General features: G+C 41.0%; 1 protein-coding gene across 7 annotated transcripts in view; it reads right to left on the bottom strand.

Annotated features, from left to right (window-relative positions):
* NAV3 (neuron navigator 3) overlaps positions 1-17,772 on the bottom strand; it is a 617,057-nt gene that overhangs the window by 56,836 nt on the left and 542,449 nt on the right. For all 7 annotated transcript variants that reach the window (XM_039914053.1, XM_029078987.2, XM_029078989.2 and 4 more), the window contains 3 exons: positions 12,942-12,965; positions 9,412-9,489; positions 2,635-2,718 (listed from right to left, as the gene is read on the bottom strand). In XM_039914053.1, coding sequence (XP_039769987.1) covers positions 2,635-2,718; positions 9,412-9,489; positions 12,942-12,965 — 186 coding nt within the window. The remainder of the gene's footprint in view (positions 1-2,634; positions 2,719-9,411; positions 9,490-12,941; positions 12,966-17,772) is intronic.

Raw genomic sequence — 17,772 nt, 5'->3', positions numbered from 1 at the left:
GTTTAGAAATAAGGAAACATACCTTTCTATAGAAAAGAATATGCAAAATACCATGAATCTGAGAAGAACACAGCTTAATGGAAACACAAGAGGCCTGGGGTCAGAGGACCTGGATTCTAATCCTACCTCCACACCTTGATTGCTGTGTGACCTTGGGCAAGTCATTTATCTTGTTTGTGCCTCAGTTTCTTCATCGTTATCTATAAATTCATTTAATCAATTTGTTTTGTTGTCTCTCTTCCCGCTTCTAGACTGTGAACCCATTGTTGGGTAGGGATTGTCTCTATTTGTTGCTGAATCATACTTAGCTCTGCACACAGTCAGCATTGAATAAATATGATTAACTGAATAAAATGGAAATTAAATATGTATTCTCCCTCCTTTTTGGACCGAGAGTCTTCTGTGAGCCAGGGACTGTGTCCAATCCGATAATTTTGATCTACTTCGACACTTTCATGGTGCTTGAACCAGAGTAAGTGCTTAACATTACTAAAAATACATTGATGGATGAGAAAATAGAAAACAGACGCAGCATAGTCCAGTTGAAAGGCCATGGGCCTGGGAGTCAGCGGCCCTACGTTATAATCCTATCTCTGCCATTTGTCTACTGCGTGAACTTGGGCAAGTGATTTAACTTCTCTGTGCCTTAGTTCTCATATATGAAAAATGGGGAGTCAATATCTATTCTCCCTCTTACTTAGACTGTGCGCCCTGCGTGGGACTTGATCATTTTGTACCTACCCTATCATTTATCATTGATGATATATATATACACATATATACATATATATATATATATATCTCCTTAACAGTCCTATTTTATTTCTGTTACATGGTCAGAGCACATGTTGTTGAATTAAATGTTAATTAGATTATATTGTTTCTTAAGCAATAAATGGAATAACAGAGAACTGTATTTTACTTTAAAAATACATTTAACACTATCATTGGTAATCCTTTCTTTTAAAAGTAAGGAATCAATCAATCAATGATATTTACTGTATGCTGACTCAAGTAAGCACTTCAGAGGCTATGACAGAATTGGAAACATGATTCTTATCTTCAGGAGCTTTCAGTCAAGTGGAGGAATCAAAAAGGAGTACCGTAAGAAAAATCCCATGGCTTTAGAACAGCCAAGCAGGGGTCCATAGACCTCACTAAATCATTGACCAAGAGATCCAGAAAGGAAGCAAACAATTTTCCTTGACTTTCAAAGGTCAAGGAGTGCAAAGATTCAGTCTAAAGGTTCAATCTGAATTCTAACAGCACTTATGCACATATCCTTCTGTACATCTCCTTCAAGAGGCTTTCCCCAACTAATGTCTCTTTCCTTTTTCTTTTTTAACCTGGTTGTTAAGTGCTTACTACGTGCCAGGAACCATACTAAGCGCTGGGGTTTTATTATTAAGTGCCGATGAGTTGTTTCTGATTCCTAGCGACTCCATCCATGGATATACTTTCTCCAGAACGTCCTGTCCTCTGCCATAATCTGCAACCTTTCTAACGGTTCTTCCATTATTGTTGTTATGGTCTCTATCCATCAAGCTGCTGATCTGTCTCTTTCATGCTTTCCCTGGACCTTTCCGGGCATTAGTGTTCTCTCCAGAGAATTAGTCTTTCTGATTACGTATCCAAAATATGTTAATCTAAGTCGAGTTATAGTTGGCCTTCCAAAGAGCACTTTGCTTTAATTTGCTCTAAAATACATTTGTTTGTCCTTCAGGCAGTCCCTGGTATTCACAAAAGCCTTCTCCAACACCACATTTCAAAAGAATCGATATCCTTTTTATCCTGTTTTTTCACTGTCCAGTTTCTAGATCCATATGTTGTCACCGGAAACACCGCAGAGTTGACAATTTGTATTTTTGTGACAATTGTTAAGCTCTGGGCTAGATACAAGCAAATCAAGTTGGACACAGTCCATGTCCCATATGGGCTCACAGTCTTAATCCCCATTTTACAGATGAGGTAACTGAGGCAAAGAGAAATTAAGTGACTCATCCTAGGTCACAGAGCAGACAAGTACGAGTGGGGGAGCTGGGATCAGAACCCAGTTCCTTCTGACTCCCAGGCCTGTGGTCTATCCACTTGGCTACACTCTTCCCCCACTCCCTTCTGTGTCACCTTTCACGGGATTTGTACCCTTTATTCACTCCTTTCTCCTCAGCGCTACAGAACTAACATACATATCCAAAATTTATTTATTTATATTAACGTCTGTCATCGCCATAGACTGCAATCATGTTGAGGGCAGAAAATGTGACTACAAACCCTGCTATGTTGTACTCTGCCATATGCTCCGTACAGTGCTCCACCCAGTAAGCACTCTATACTACACTGTACAGTAAGCGCTCAATAAATATGATTGACTGACTCTTCCATTCTGCCATCTCCTCCATCTGTAACTTCTTTTAATGTCTTTTCCCCCTTTGAGACCCTCTAGCAACATTATAAACATTGTAAACCTGACAGAATGATATAGTATTTATCCTTTAAATTTCTGATGTCGGGCAACATGGAAGACAGATTCATCTAGGTTACTGTTCAGGCACTCCCATCATTTTTCAAGCCCTTATATAATCTGCTGAAACCCTTTTTTATTTTTAATCCCAGTGTGAGCTCTTGCAAACATACTTTTTGTTCTGCTGTCATGGTTAGACTTTGCAGCCGGCCAGTCATATTTCCCAAGCTCTTTTCAAATGCTGCTACTAGATGAGCCTGTGAAGGAAATGAAAAAAAAATTAAATGGCTTCAGGGCTTTAAGTAGAAGAGCATATTCCTTGGACAAAATGTGCAATTCCAGGCATTCCAAATGGCTAAAAAATAATTCTAGAATCTGCAGAGTCCAAGCTTAATCTCTCTTTATATCTTCATCTGCCTTGCTTCAACTTCAACTTCTTCAGCTCCGATTTTGAGTTCCCATATAACTCAGGTGTGCTCCAGAAGAAGAAAGTGGAACTGTTTCATTGAAAACCAACATTTATCATCATTATCATTATTATCACCATCATTATCATTATTATACTCTGCTACTCTTCTCTTAGCTCTTTGACTTTACCATCTCTAAAAAAAAACTACAAAGACACCAAATTCACAGAACCAGGGTCAGAAACACAGAGATTTTGGATACAGATTGACAGGAGGTCCCTGAACTGACCCAAAGAATATATTTCAACTTTATATACTTTCATGATCGTATTTGTGGATGGTGTTAACTTTTCAGTTTCAATGGCATTCTCTCTTCGGTGCCAAAAATCTGCTAATGACTCTATCTTTTATCTTTCCCCAGTTTAAGTGACTACACATCCTTTCCTTTTGAAGCAGGAACAACATTCAACGGTTCAACAACCTTCAAGGAAGAATTTGCATTCTTCATACTTTTCTCCAACTGGTATTCACCCCACTTTCAATCCCACAGCATCTGAGTGCATATCTAAATATTTTTTTTTTACATTTATGTCTGTCTCCCCCTCTAGATTGTAAATTCCTACCAAGTACTTAGTACAGTGCTTGACACACAGTCAGTGCTCTATAAATTCCACCTCTTTTTTGACTGACTCCTTTTACTGCAGCTATGTCTCCTCTAAGAGATGGTTTTAGTCTTTAAATTCAAGTTACAGATTTAAGGAAAGTGTATCTGGTTATTACAGTTTCCTTGTGGATTACCCCAGTGTCAAAGTAGCAGAATCTAAATTGATTTTCCAGTCCTCAGGTAGCAGCCAAAAAATGTGACATTTTCCTTTTTAGAAGAAACCAATCAATCAATGAATAGTATTTTTTGAGTGTGAGTACTGTAGTAAGTGCTTGAGAGAGTACAGTGAAATAGGTAGAGTGCCCCCCGAGGAGTCTGCAATCTATGGTAACTAGAAAAGAACAAACTTTGCTACTACTAACCTAAAACCCGGGGCTACAGGGTGAAAAGATTTCTTTGCTTTTTCTACAGCAGAGAAAAATAATACACTATTTTCCTTGCTGCCTGTCCTTGGGGATAGTTATTAAGTGCCTTATGCTATTATAATAATAATATGTGTATGATTAATTAAGTATTCTCCAGGATAAAAGATATGACCTTTTTAACTTTTTTTGTAAATCATGCCCAGTGTATACTATATTCTTCTGTTTCTGCCCATGAATCACCAGAATCATTTTAAGATTTGGAACTTTTGTATCCATGCTGCTATCTAATCAATGTTGATCATAATTTGCTATAGTCCTATTCATTAATGCAGCCTAAATCTTTTTTTTTAACATCAGCACAGCTGGGACATCTCTTTTTGAATGGATTCATTTGAACAGCTTCTCTCATGTGTGCAAATCTGTGTTCTTTGACTGGGAGTGAAAAGCCAACAAGATTTAGTTGCTGCTACTGTTCTGAACATCTTATTTTAAACTGCTCTAATCTCAACATGTCTCCTCAATCCCCTCTCTCTAATCACTCCATCCCTGTCCTTTCACAGACCACTTCTCATCCCACTCCCCCTGTGCCAGACCCCATCATGTCACTTCCATCCAACCCCTTCTGCCACCTCTTCCTCAAACACCACAGTCTCAGCCAAATGTGGCTTGTGGAATCCCCTCTCCATCATGGAAAAGCTTCCCTTCATTCTTGTTCAGTTCCTGACCCAGTCATGCTTCTCTTGGCCATCAGTGAAACCTAGCTCTCCCCACACAACACTGTCTCCCGTATCACTCTCTCTAAGGGGGACATCATCTCCCACTCCCCAAGATTCATTGTGAAAGTAGGAAGGCTTGCCTTTTTGCTCTCCAATGCCATTCTCACACCATCCCACCTCCCCCCATCTCTCTCTTTCCCTTCCTCTGCAGCCCGTATCATCTGCCTCTACCACCCACTCCAATTACTAGTCACAACTGACACTGTGGATCACCCCCTTCTCCTGGAAGCACTCGCATTTTTCTACAGGGTTTCTCCAGTCATTCCAGCTCAGTAGAACTGGAAATATTCCCTTAGTTTTTGCAGTGTGAGACACTGATCGAAGTCATCAGGAAGGGCTGAGGTCCAGGCAGTACCAAATGGAAACTAAACCCTTGATTGTCTGAGAAGCAGTGCAGTTTAGTGGAAAGAGTATGGATCTGGGAGTTGGAAGAAGCTGGGTCCTAATTCCGACTCTGCCCCAAGTTTCCTGTGTTACCTTGGGCAAGTCACTTAATTTCTCTGTGCCTCAGTTCCATAATTCATTTATTTATATTAATAGCTCTCTCTCCCACTAGAACGAAAGCTCATTCTGGACAGTGAACGTATGTTTTATATTATGGTTTATACTCTTTCAAGGCCTTAGAACAGTGTCTTGCACACAGTAAGCACTCAATAAATATGATTGATTGATTGATTGATTGATAAAATGAGGATTGAGACTGTGAGCCCCATGTGGGTCATGGACTCTGACCAACCTGATTAGCTTGTACCTACCACAGTGCTTACTTATAGTTCTTGGCAGATGGTAAGTGCTTAACCCATACCACTGGAGAAAAATGTCAAGCAGGAAGTGAGATGGTTGGAATACATCATACTAAAACCTGCCTTTTTAAAATAGTTTTTAAATATGTCCTCTCAGCAGAAACAAGTAACCATGAAAAGACCAAAATACCAAAATAAATCTAACACAAAATTAGTTTAGAAGCAGAACTGTATGTCCATTTATGCACTTTAGCAAAAAATAAAAAAAAATGTTTGTTCAATAAAATGAATATATAGGTGAAATTGAGGTAAAGCTTTAGAGCTGAGATAGCCTGACCTGTGTAAGACATAAGGACAAGTTCCCCTACACATGTTTCAAGGAAAAGCATGAATTGGGGTCAAATAACTACCTAATGCTCACTTACACTTAACCAAGAGGCATCAGTTACCCATCAGTAAGATATAGAGACTGATGGAGACCATATATTCCATCATAGGAAAAGTGTAAGCTCGTTAGGCACAGGGAACATGTCCACTAATTCTGTTGTATTGTACTTTCCCAAATGCTAAGTACACAGTAAGTGCTCAATAAATGCCATTGATTAGATAAAGGGCAGTGTGTAATTAACAACTTATGAAGACTTTTACAGATAAACATTCCAATGTGCAGAACTTGTTTTTAAGAAAGATCAGGTCATCTTATAAATCCTCTTCCTGACTTCCCTATCACTGTGGATGGTACGACCATCCTTCCCGTCGCTCAAGCCCGCAACCTTGGTGTCATCTTTGACTCAGCTCTCTCATTCACCCACACATCCAATCCATCACCAAGACCTGCCAGTCTCACCTTTATAATATTGCCAAGATCCGCCCTTTCCTCTCCACGCAAACGGTTATCTTACTGGTATAGGCTCTCATAATATCCCAGCTGGAATATTGTGTCAGCCTTCTCTCTGATCTCCCTTCCTCCTGTCCTTCCCCACTCCAGTCTATTCTTCATTCCGCTGCCTGGCTCATCTTCCTGCAGAAACGCTCTGGGCATGTCACTCCCCTTCTTAAAAACCTCCAATGATTGCCTATCAACCTCCGCATGAAACAAAAACTTCTCACTGTAGGCTACAAGGCTCTCCATCACCCTGCCCCCTCCTACCTCTCCTCCCTTCTCTCTTTCTACTGCCCACTCCGCACGCTCCACTCCTCTGCCGCCCACCTCCTCACCGTTCCCCATTCTCGCCTATCCTGCTGTCGGCCCCTGGGCCACATCCTCCCGCTGTCCTGGATGCCCTCCCTCCTCACCTCCGCCAAACTAATTCTCTTCCCCTCTTCAAAGCCCTACTGAGAGCTCACCTCCTCCAAGAGGCCTTCCCAGACTGAGCTTCCCCTTTTCCCTCTGCTCCTTCTGCTGGCTCTCTACCCCCCCCTTCACCTCCCCTCAGCTAAGCCTCCTTTCCCCCCCTTTCCCTATTCTCCTCCCCCTCTCACTTCCCCTTCCCTCAGCACTGTGCTCTTCCGCTCATTTGTATATACTTTTATTACCCTATTTATTTTGTTAATGAGATGTGCATCCCCTTGATTCTATTTACTGCCATTGTTTCTGTCTTTCTCCCCTGATTAGACTGTAAGCCCATCAATGGGCAGGGACTGTCTCTATCTGTTGCCGATTTGTACATTCCAAGCGCTTAGTACAGTGCTCTGAACATAGTAAGCACTCAATAAATACTACTGAATGAATGAATGTTATGAAATTAAACAAGAAACATGAAAACTAGAAACAGGAAAATTAGCCACAACCTGTATAACCTACACAGTGAGAGCAGAATACTAAATGTTGGAAAATTTTTGGTGCATGGTCTTAGGCAAGTCATTTCACTTCTCTGAGCCTCTATTCCCCCATCTATAAAACTGGATTACGACTACGAACTCCATGTTTGACATGAACTGTATCCAACCTAATTCATCTGGAACATAATGAGGGCTTAACAAATACTATTTAAAAAAAACAACAAAACAGGATCCCCTCGGTCCTTCCATTATTGAGCACTTGCTATGTGCAGACACTGTTCTAAGTGCTGGGGGAAAATATACGGATGGGAATTAGACATGATCCCTGTACATGGAAGGGCGGGCAAGCTAGGTATGGACAAGCCATCTACAGAAACCATGGCCCTTGTCATCCAGAGCTCTTTTCTCACGCTCATTCTTGGGCTCCAGCTGATCTCCAAGGGAGGAAAAAAACTTACCTTGATGTTTTGTTTTGTTGTTTGAGTTTTGTTCTTTTTTCCTTTTCATTTTGCTTTACCCTGGTTTTCTCAAGAAAGTAGAAAAGACTCCAAGCCCATATTAAGCCACTCTAAGCTCTACATCACTTATGTTCATTATCCTTATACTCTGCTGTTTCTCCAACCTGTAATGTATTAGAATTTCTGTCTTCCCCAATAGAGTAGAAACTCAGGACTAGAGATTGTGTCTAGCATCTCTGTTGTACTATACTCAGCAGGGTGCTTAGTACAGTGCTCTGCACACAAAAGGAGCTTAATAAATATCAGTGATAGACTGATCTGAGCATCCTATCTCACTCACTGCTCTCCTACTACAATGCAGCCTGCACACTTCACTTACTTAATGCCCACTTGTTCACTGCCCTTCATCTTGTCTATATGACTTGTGAAGCAGCATGGCTCAGTGGAAAGAGCATGGGCTTTGGAGTCAGGGCTCATGAGTTCGAATCCCAGCTCTGCCACTTGTCGGCTGTGTGACTGTGGGCAAGTCACTTAACTTCTCTGTGCCTCAGTTCCCTCATCTGTAAAATGGGGATTAAGACTGTGAGCCCCACGTGGGACAACCTGATTCCCCTATGTCTACCCCAGCGCTTAGAACAGTGCTTGGCACATAGTAAGCGCTTAACAAATACCAACATTATTATTATTATATCACCTCTGAATTCTCACCCCTGTTCTGCCTCTGGCCTGGAATCCCCTCCTTCCTCATATCCAACAGACATTTACTTAATGAAGGGCATCTCCTCCAAAAAGCTTTCCCTAAGCCCTCATTTCCTTTTTCTACTCTCTTCTGCACTGCCTTGATTTGCTCCCTTTATTCTCCCCTCCTTCAACCCCACAGCACTTAAGTTCATATCCATAATTTATTGATATTAATGTCTGTCTTCCCCTCTAGACTGCGAGCTCACTGTGGGCAGGAAGTATGTCTACCAACTCTGTTTTATTGAGCAGTTACTGTGTGCAGAGCACTGTACTAAATGCTTGGGAGAGTACAATATAATAATAAACTGACACATTTCCCGCAGTTTTCCTCATCTGTAATGCATTTTTTTGTGTCTGCATTCCTTGCTCGATTGTTAAATGGTTAATGGAATTTAGGATATATGGGTTCGAATTCTGGCTCCACCACTTTCTTGCTGGGTGGCCTTGGGAAAAAATCACTTAAATTCTCTGTGGCCCAGTTCTCTCACCTATAAAGTGGGGATTAAATACCCCATCTCTTCCCCCTTAGACTGTGAGCTCTATATAGCACAGGAACTGATTGTGGTAATAGTGGTATTAGTAATAGCAGTAGTGGTAATAATAATAATATTTATTAAGAACACTTTAGCTATTCTAGTGCTTAGCACAATGCTTGGCCAACAGTAATCACTGAAAACCCCCACTAATGTGATTAGTACTAACTCTATTGTAGTCTCCCACCTGCTTTCCATGGGTAATAGGCACAGAATAAATGCTCAATAAATGCCTGACATTAATATGACTACCCTGATATCATCAATACCTGAAATAACTCCCATTGGCAGTTTTATCTGAAACTCCACATTCTTCACCTCCTACAATAGCCTCAGTAAGTTGGTTTTTAAAGGTATTGTCAAGTCCTGAAATGAAATTAAACTGTGGCAGAATTTACCATATTCATGTCCTGAATCCTCCTCCTCAAGAACTTGGAATTAATGATCTCTTTTCCCTTCTGCATTAAATGAAAACACTTACGTTTGCTGAGAGTTGAGATGTGAGGGTGGCGACCTTTTCTTGTGATGCTACCAGTTCTCTCCGCAGTTTATGAATTTGCTGGATTTGAAAGAAATAAAGTAAATATATTTAGGACAAAACACTAACAAATTATCTTAACTCAAATGTTTGAAAAGATAAAGTTCATCAAAATCTCAAAGACAAAAAATGACTCATGAACAACTTTACCACCCTGCTAAATGACACGCCAAATCTGCCTCCTCTTTTTAGGTGCTAAATATCCCACAGATGCTCCAAGAATCAACCCACAGGCACAAATTGCCTGAGTTCTGATCTCCAGACACTTTTGTTTGCCTCTTGGCAAAAGGTTAGAAATTAAACTTAAGTCCTTAAACTTAAGGACACTGACCAAACTCATTACCGTGTTGAGGATGGAAAAGCAAGGGAGCCTGTGATTATTGGTTTTGTCCTGAATAGCCAGAAATCTTACTTTAGATGAGTGATTTTTTGATCATTAGCCTCTGCTACCCATCAGTAGAACTTTTAATGACTTTTATTATCTTTAGGGGATAATAAAAAAAGCCTCACCCTACATAAAAGAGTAACGATAAGATAATTGGATTTCAACTAGAAAAACAAATAGATTGCATGTTTATAAACAATGTCCTCATATTTTCAGCAATACAGGGATAAGGAAAGATTGTTAACAATGTTTATTGTAAAATACTTTCAGATTCTAACTTCATATGTGTTTTTCTTCCACCAGAATCTACATCATCCATTCTTTTTAAATCTTTCATTTCAGAATCTTTTTTTAGTTCCTGAGAAAAAGAGAACTAAATAGGATGTTGAAAGGAGGTAAGAGTAAAAATGTATTCAGGTGTGATGGTGTGAAACATTTCCATTTTGTCTTTTGCTTTAATTCATTCATTCATTCATTCATTCAATCATATCGAGTGCTTACTGTGTGCAGAGAATACATTCTTTGGAGAATACATGTGTAAAAATAAAGAGACACATTCCTGGCTCATGACAAGCTTATATTCATTCATTCAATCATATTTATTGAGTACATACTATGTACAGAGCACTGTACTATAGTCTAGAAAGCTTACAGTCCAATGGAATATTCATTTCGTTTCTCTGAATCATGGTCTGATGGATGTTCCTCTGATCCTACACCAGGTCACTTAGCCCTTATCTAAAGAAAGTGCTATAATCATTTACTTCATGCCAACCTGTTGTTTACAATTACTGACATGAAGAAGTACTGTGGGAGTAAGGAGCAGTGGTTTTGAATGTGGGAGCAGAAAAGAAATCACTTCTGGGATGCCCATTCCAGCTTGAATTCTAACAAAGTAGATGTCTTTATTTCTTCTTTTGGGTCTATAGGGGCTTGGGGAGCTGGGCTTCCCCATACTGGCATGTAGGTTAAGGAGAGGCCTTGGCACAAGGGCCGAACTGTGAGTCTGCCTGTAGGGCCTGGAGTCTATCAACTGATGCATCTGCATGGCTCTGGGCAGGTTCATGGAGGGCATGGGTTCCAGGGAAAGCTAGAGTTACATAGGGCACACACAGGTGTAGAGGAGAGCTGTAGGGGAGGACATGGCATGCAGGGATTAGAATCTATAATAATAATGTTGGTATTTGTTAAGCACTTACTATGTGCAGAGAACTGTTCTAAGCGCTGGGGTAGATACAGGGTAATCAGGTTGTCCCACGTGAGGCTCACAGTTAATCCTCATTTTACAGATGAGGTAACTGAGGCACAAAGAAGTTAAGTGACTTGCCCACAGTCACACAGCTGACAAGTGGCAGAGCCGGGAGTCGAACCCATGACCCCTGACTCCGAAGCCCAGGCTCTTTCCACTGCGCCATGCTGCTTCCCTATGTCTATGTCCTCCTACTCCCAGACCCACCTTCTTTCTACCAGTATAAAAACTTTCTCTCCTGTTGTAATGCAAACCCTTCCTTCCGCTCATCCATGTTACCTGCCTGAAGTAGTATGGAAAGGAAGACAGGGAGAGAGTGAAGAAATGCAATGAGGAAAGGAAGAGAAGGAGTGAATGTGGAAATTAAGAGAGGGCATGAGTGTGGAAATGGATACAGGGGGTGAGTAAGAAAGGGAGATTGGGATTGAGTGTGAAAAGGAAGATCAGGAGGGAGTGAGAAAAGGAAGAGAGGAACTGAGTGTGAAAATGGAGATAGGGAGTAAGAATGGGAGAAAGAATGAGAAAGGAAGTCAGGGAGTGAGCAAAGGGAGATATGGGGAGTGAGTAAGGAATGTCCTACCTTTCTGGCTTAATCCTCACACATTCGGGAAGCCTTCTCTCCCTTTCCCTCTCCCCTGCCGCACAGTGTGCTTGCCATTCTGGCAAGAAGGAATATTTTATTGCAGGATCTCATTAAATGCTTGTTTAAGGCAGGCCCATCTAAACAATAAAGCTCCAACCCAGGTAAGGTCAGGGGTGAAAAGTCTTGGGTATGGGTCTAATGTCAGGCACTAGGGGCCAACTGTATTACCAATGAACATGCAGTTCCATAAATTCATTCAATAGTATTTGAGTGCTTATTATGTGCAGAGCACTGTACTAAGCGCTTGGAATGTACAGTTCGGCAACTGAGACAATCCGTGCTCAATAACGGGTTCACATAAATTCATAATCTATAGGATTGTTTCCATCCTGATGATCTTGTATCCACCTAATGCTTAATACAGTGCCTGGTACATAGTAAGGGGTTAACCAAATCATTATTAATTAATAATTTTGCTGGGAGCCCTCTGGAATAACTGCACCAATTTTGGTGCTTAATAAAAAATCACCCTATTAGTAATATTTGGATTATTTAAATCAGAAAAAAAAAATGAATTCATCGGGCATACTCAAGCCTTGATTTGGAGATTCTTTGCAGAGTCTTTATTCATTCATTCATTCATTCATTCATTCATTCAATCATTTACTGAGCACTTACTATGTGCAGAGCACTGTACTATGTCTTTGTTTTCAGTATTTTTTAAGGGTATTTGTTAAGCGCTTACTATGTATCTAGCATTTTTCTAAATGCTGCAGTAGACGTCAATTAATCCATCATTTTATTGAGCACTTAGTCTAAGCAGAGCCCTGCATGTAGCGTTTGGTAGAACACAATTCAAAAGATTTGGCAGACGCATTCCCTGTCCACAACAATCTTACAGTTTAGAGGGGGAATGAAGTAATTGAATCAATTACTTCACACAACATCCCTGTCCTACATGGGGCCCACAGTCTGAGTAGAAGGGAGAAGAGGTATTGAACCCCCACTGCACATCTGAGGAAAGTGAGGCAAAAAGAAGTTAAATGACCTGCCCAAGGTCACACAGGCAAGTGGATGAACCAGGATTAGAATCCAGGTTCTTCTGACTCCTAGGCCTATGCTCTTTCCACAAGGCCATGGTGCTTTTCTGGTCTTCCCAAGTCCCCTGGGAATAGCAATCTTCCATCCACTAGGAAGTTTAATAGAACTGTTTACAATACACAAAATATCACTGAAGTAATAGGTAATATTTGTACCTCTGAATGTGCCTTTTCTTCAGCCTGCAAAAAAAAAAAAAAGAAAGATAATTTCAAAACAGGGTAAAATAACAGTGCTAGGTCACCTAGCACGAGGAAACTAATAAAATGACACAGCTGCTTTTTACATACTGATAACATTAATCCATTATCAAGGTAACCAAATGCACTTTGCAATTCTCAATCAATCATAGCTCCTGAAGAAATGCAAAATAATCTTGCTTGCTGCTCTAACTGAATTCTTAAAATACAATTTTCTCAGTTGAAAAAACAAACATAAGGCAGATTCAGAATAGACCAAGGTAATCAGCGTTTAAAAATAACTCCTGATCTATGAAGAATTCCATCACAGAAATATATTGTGTGAAGAAAAACCTAACTGGGCTGAATGTAGGTCGATCCCACCTTTTGCTTAATGTGGACTGATAGAATTGCAGCACATAAGGAAACATGATAATGTCTGAAGTAACACCTTGTGTTTCCCCTAAAGAAGCTTCAGTCAAGCTTGTTAGTCATGACTCAAGACACTTCATGAGGTGGGCCTTTGTTGAAGTAACCACAGTAACCACTTCCTAAATTATTTCTCCTCTACACCACCCTAATCCTTTAACTCCTTCAGGGGAATGAAAACAACCATTTCCCTACCTTCTACCCAGTTTCCCTTTGAATTCTATGAACACAGCTGCCTGGGCAGAGTCGACATCAAATGCTTCAGGGAAGCAAATTCCTCAGGGAAATAGGTTGCCCCGGATGGTCACCACCTGTAGCATTCTAAGATGGTTTCCTCACCAGGTAGTGGGTTGGCATGCACACTGTCAGAGGTGAGGCTGGAACTGACATGCAGTCTCTGGAATATTCCCCACACTCCCTCTGAAATTGTGTATGGTGAAAGCAAATTTCACTCCTGTACTGATTCTCTGCTTGCTTCCCGCTCCTTTCCTCTTCCCTAACATTGTCCCTAAATAAAAATGTCAAGGATACTTCTGAAAAAGCCCTCTTTATGCATTTAAACACTGGGGGTATCAGGGATAATGATTTCCGCCCATCTCCTCAGGTCCATAAACTGTGTGTGTTTGTGTGCATGTGTAATGGCCCAGGACTGGAATAAGGGCAACAGTGAGAGGCAATGGGAAGGAAGGGGTGCATTAGATGGGCAGAGAAGAACCATCCAAGCCTCCTCAGTATGGCTGGGAATCGGAGCAAGCAATGGCCCTCTAAGGACACCAAAGCCGTAAGCTTCTAATCCCAGCTCCGCCACTTGTCCACTGTGTCACTTATTGTCTGTCTCCCACTCTAGACTTTAAGCTCATTATGGTCAGGGAACAAGTCTGCTAATTCTATTGTACTGTACTCGCCCAAGCACAGAGCACAGTGCTCTGCACATAGTAAGCGTTCAATAAATATCACTGATTGATTGGCTGATTGTCTTCACTCTGCTGCCAATTCACTTCAGCTTTCCTGGCCTTTTCCTGCAGCACAGGCAAACCCCAAACTCCAAACTGCAAACTCTCCTAACTCCAAACAGCTTTCAAACCCTGCTCCTGAACTCACCCAAACCGGCTCAGGGTCTTCCACACCAACCTCCTTGGCCCCCAGGAGGTTGACTGGGAGGGGCTTCTTAGAGAGCCAGGTAGTTCAGTGTTGTGGAATTCACCGTGATATTGCCCTGGAAGAGTTCCTACCCTCTCTGCTCCTCTGGGTCTGGCACCTTCACCCTCTTCCTGGGTCCCAGCAGGAAGCTAGGTGCTTGCCCAGGACCCAGGAAATTGCCTCAGGGCCACCACGCATAGTCCAAGATGTCCACCAAGGGGCTGGGTAGGAAGCTTCAGTCTTTGCACAGGCCCATGGGGATCCTAGGCAGGCCTGGGGCAGACACTTGAGGCATACTCCAATGATGTCACATTATCAATCAATAGTATTTACTGAGTGTTCATTATGTGCAGAGCACTGGAAGAGTACAAGCCAATAGAAGTGCCTACACTTTGACCATAACACTGCAACAGCCTGGGCCCCTTCATCTCCTGTGTCACTGGGGATTTAAATGGCATCCAAACATCGTCTGTCTCTCTATCCCATTGGACCTCGTAGAGAAGTCACCAGAAACTGTGGCTCTCTTCACCCTGGACCACCTAGGCCTACTCCTGATATGCCTCGTGGGGCTCCTTTAACTTTTAGCAGGTCAGAAAGTTTGGGCAGTGACTCGACTCACAGGATTCTTTATCATCAGATTTGATTCCAAGAGCTTAGTACAGTGTTTGCACATAGTAAGCACTCAATAAATACTATTGAATGAATTAATTTGATGGACTCTGAACTTTTTCATCTTTTATGCTCTTTAGTATTTATATTATTTCACCTTTCCTATTGTGATTGTTAGCCAACCTCTCCATCTTATTCATAGGGTGTGATCCCCCCGGAGGGCTAGGGACCATGGCTATGTCTTTCCTGCATATTTTTTCCAGCATTTAGTACAGTGACCTGAACACAGACTAAACTGCTCAATAAAAATTACTACTAATTGTACGAGAATAGTATTCATTGCACATGTCCTCGATGCAGATTGCTGAACTAAGTGCTGGGAAAGAGTATGCAAATAGAAATTAGATCCTGTTCCACAAGAGGCTACCATTTTATTATTATTACTTCGACTACTAACTCCATTACTTCTACTACTATTCATTCATTCATTAAATTGTATTTATTGAGCACTTACTGTGTGCAAAGCATTGTGCGACGAAGTTGGGGGAGTAGAGTACCTCATATTACTATTAGTATTACAACTGTATTTCTGCAACTACTACCATTACTGACTTTTATTTTTACATATGAAGCTACAAAATGAAACAAACTGCTCAGCCACTTTCCGAGCTGAAAGGAACATTCGCTGTGTTTCCTTGATATACTGAAACAATGAGTGAAATGAAAATACAGTACTTCTGTCTGTTGTAATGACCCCAACATCCCTCCCTGGAGATGTATTTCTACTGGAAAGGCCACGCCAGCAAATCCCAGCTGAAACTGAGCCACTGCTCAATATCACTGAACCAATCTAACTTGATTCTTTGCTTTCCGTTCATCCAAAATTACAAATCGATCATTTGTTTGCTTTGTTGAACGTAATCTTTTGATTCATATTTGCCAGGTGGATGAAGTTCTTCTCCAGGAACCAAAAGGAAAAATGAGTCAGTTGGAGACATAAATCTGAATTTTCTCCCTTTGAAGTATAGTAACTTTAGGGACATTCTTATAATTCCTTGCATGAACTTCAAAACATATTTCTATGCATGCTATCCTAACGGGTAGATATTATCAAGCCCAAAGTTTCTCTCCAAAAGATGAAAGAAATATGAAAAAAATTAAAATTACAAGCTGATCAACCAGATGTTGGGAGACAGAAAGATCAGGAAGCACTTTGTGGTTTGCAGTTTTTCATACATGGAATTTCTCTTTCCAATTGAAATGAAGATTGAATTGCAGATTTTGAAATCTAAGTAGAATATACTGTGAGGTTAAAGGAGGTAAAAGGAATTTTTATTAGGACATTTAAAAAAAAAAATTCATCATTTCCCCAAGCCGAGGATAAGGTTTTAGTCAAAAGTGGTGTAATTTGCCATGCACAAGGAACTCTTACAATAATTTAAATGAATACCCTTAATCATTTGTATTTACTAAGTGCTTACTGTGTGCAGAGCACTGTACGAGCACTTGAAAGAGTACAACATAGCAATATAACAGACACATTCCCTGTGCACATGAGCTTACAGTCTATAGTGGGAGACAGGCATTAATATGAATAAATTACTGATAATTTATTACAGTGCTGTGGGGCTGTAAGGGGAGTGAGTAAAGCAGTGTGGCTCAGTGGAAAGAGCACTGGCTTGGGAATCAGAGGTCATGGATTCGAATCCCAGCTCTGCTACTTGTCAGCTGTGTGACTGTGGGCAAGCCACTTAACTTCTCTGTGCCTCAGTTACCTCATCTGTAAAATGGGGATTAAGACTGTGAGCCTCACGTGGGACAACCTGATTACCCTGTATCTACCCCAGCGCTTAGAACAGTGCTCTGCACATAGTAAGCACTTAAATACCAACATTATTATTATTATTATTATTATTATTAAAAGGAGCAAGTCAGGATGACACAGAAGGTAGCAGGAAAAGCAGAAATGAGGGCTTTGTCAGGGAAGGTCTTTTGGAGGAGATGTGTCTTCAATAAAGCTTTGAAGGGGGGGAGAATAATTGTCTAAATTTTTATTCAAATTAATTACACTTTCAGGATTATTTATGTAGGCATTTCTGTATAATTGCTGTGATTAGGAGGCATAGTGATGATGAAATGATACAGAATGACTAGTGCTATAAATTACTAATATTATCACAGTAATAGTGATAATGGTATTTGTTAAGTGTTTACTATGTGCCAAGCACTGTTCTATGCACTGGGGTAGATACAAGGTAATCAGGTTGTTCCATGTGGGGCTCACAATCTTAATCCCCATTTTCCAGATGAGGTAACTGAGGCACAGAGAAGTTAAGTGACTTGCCCAAAGTCACACAGCTGTCAAATGGCTGAGCCAGGATTAGAACCCACAACCTCTAACTCCCAAACCCATGCTCTTTCCACTAACCCAAGCTGCTTCAAATATTAATGGTATGTGTTAAACGCTTACTATGTGCCAAGCACAGTTCTAAGCGCTGGGGTAGATACGAAGTTATCAAGTTGTTCCATGTGGGGCTCACACTCTTAATCCCCAATTTACAGATGAGGTAACTGAGGCACAGAGAAGTTGTGACTTGCCCAAAGTCACACAGCTGACAAGTGGCAGAGCTGG

Source organism: Ornithorhynchus anatinus, chromosome 14 (assembly GCF_004115215.2).
Source record: "Ornithorhynchus anatinus isolate Pmale09 chromosome 14, mOrnAna1.pri.v4, whole genome shotgun sequence".
Taxonomy (NCBI): domain Eukaryota; kingdom Metazoa; phylum Chordata; class Mammalia; order Monotremata; family Ornithorhynchidae; genus Ornithorhynchus; species Ornithorhynchus anatinus.
This window is presented reverse-complemented; position numbering and strand designations above follow the sequence as displayed.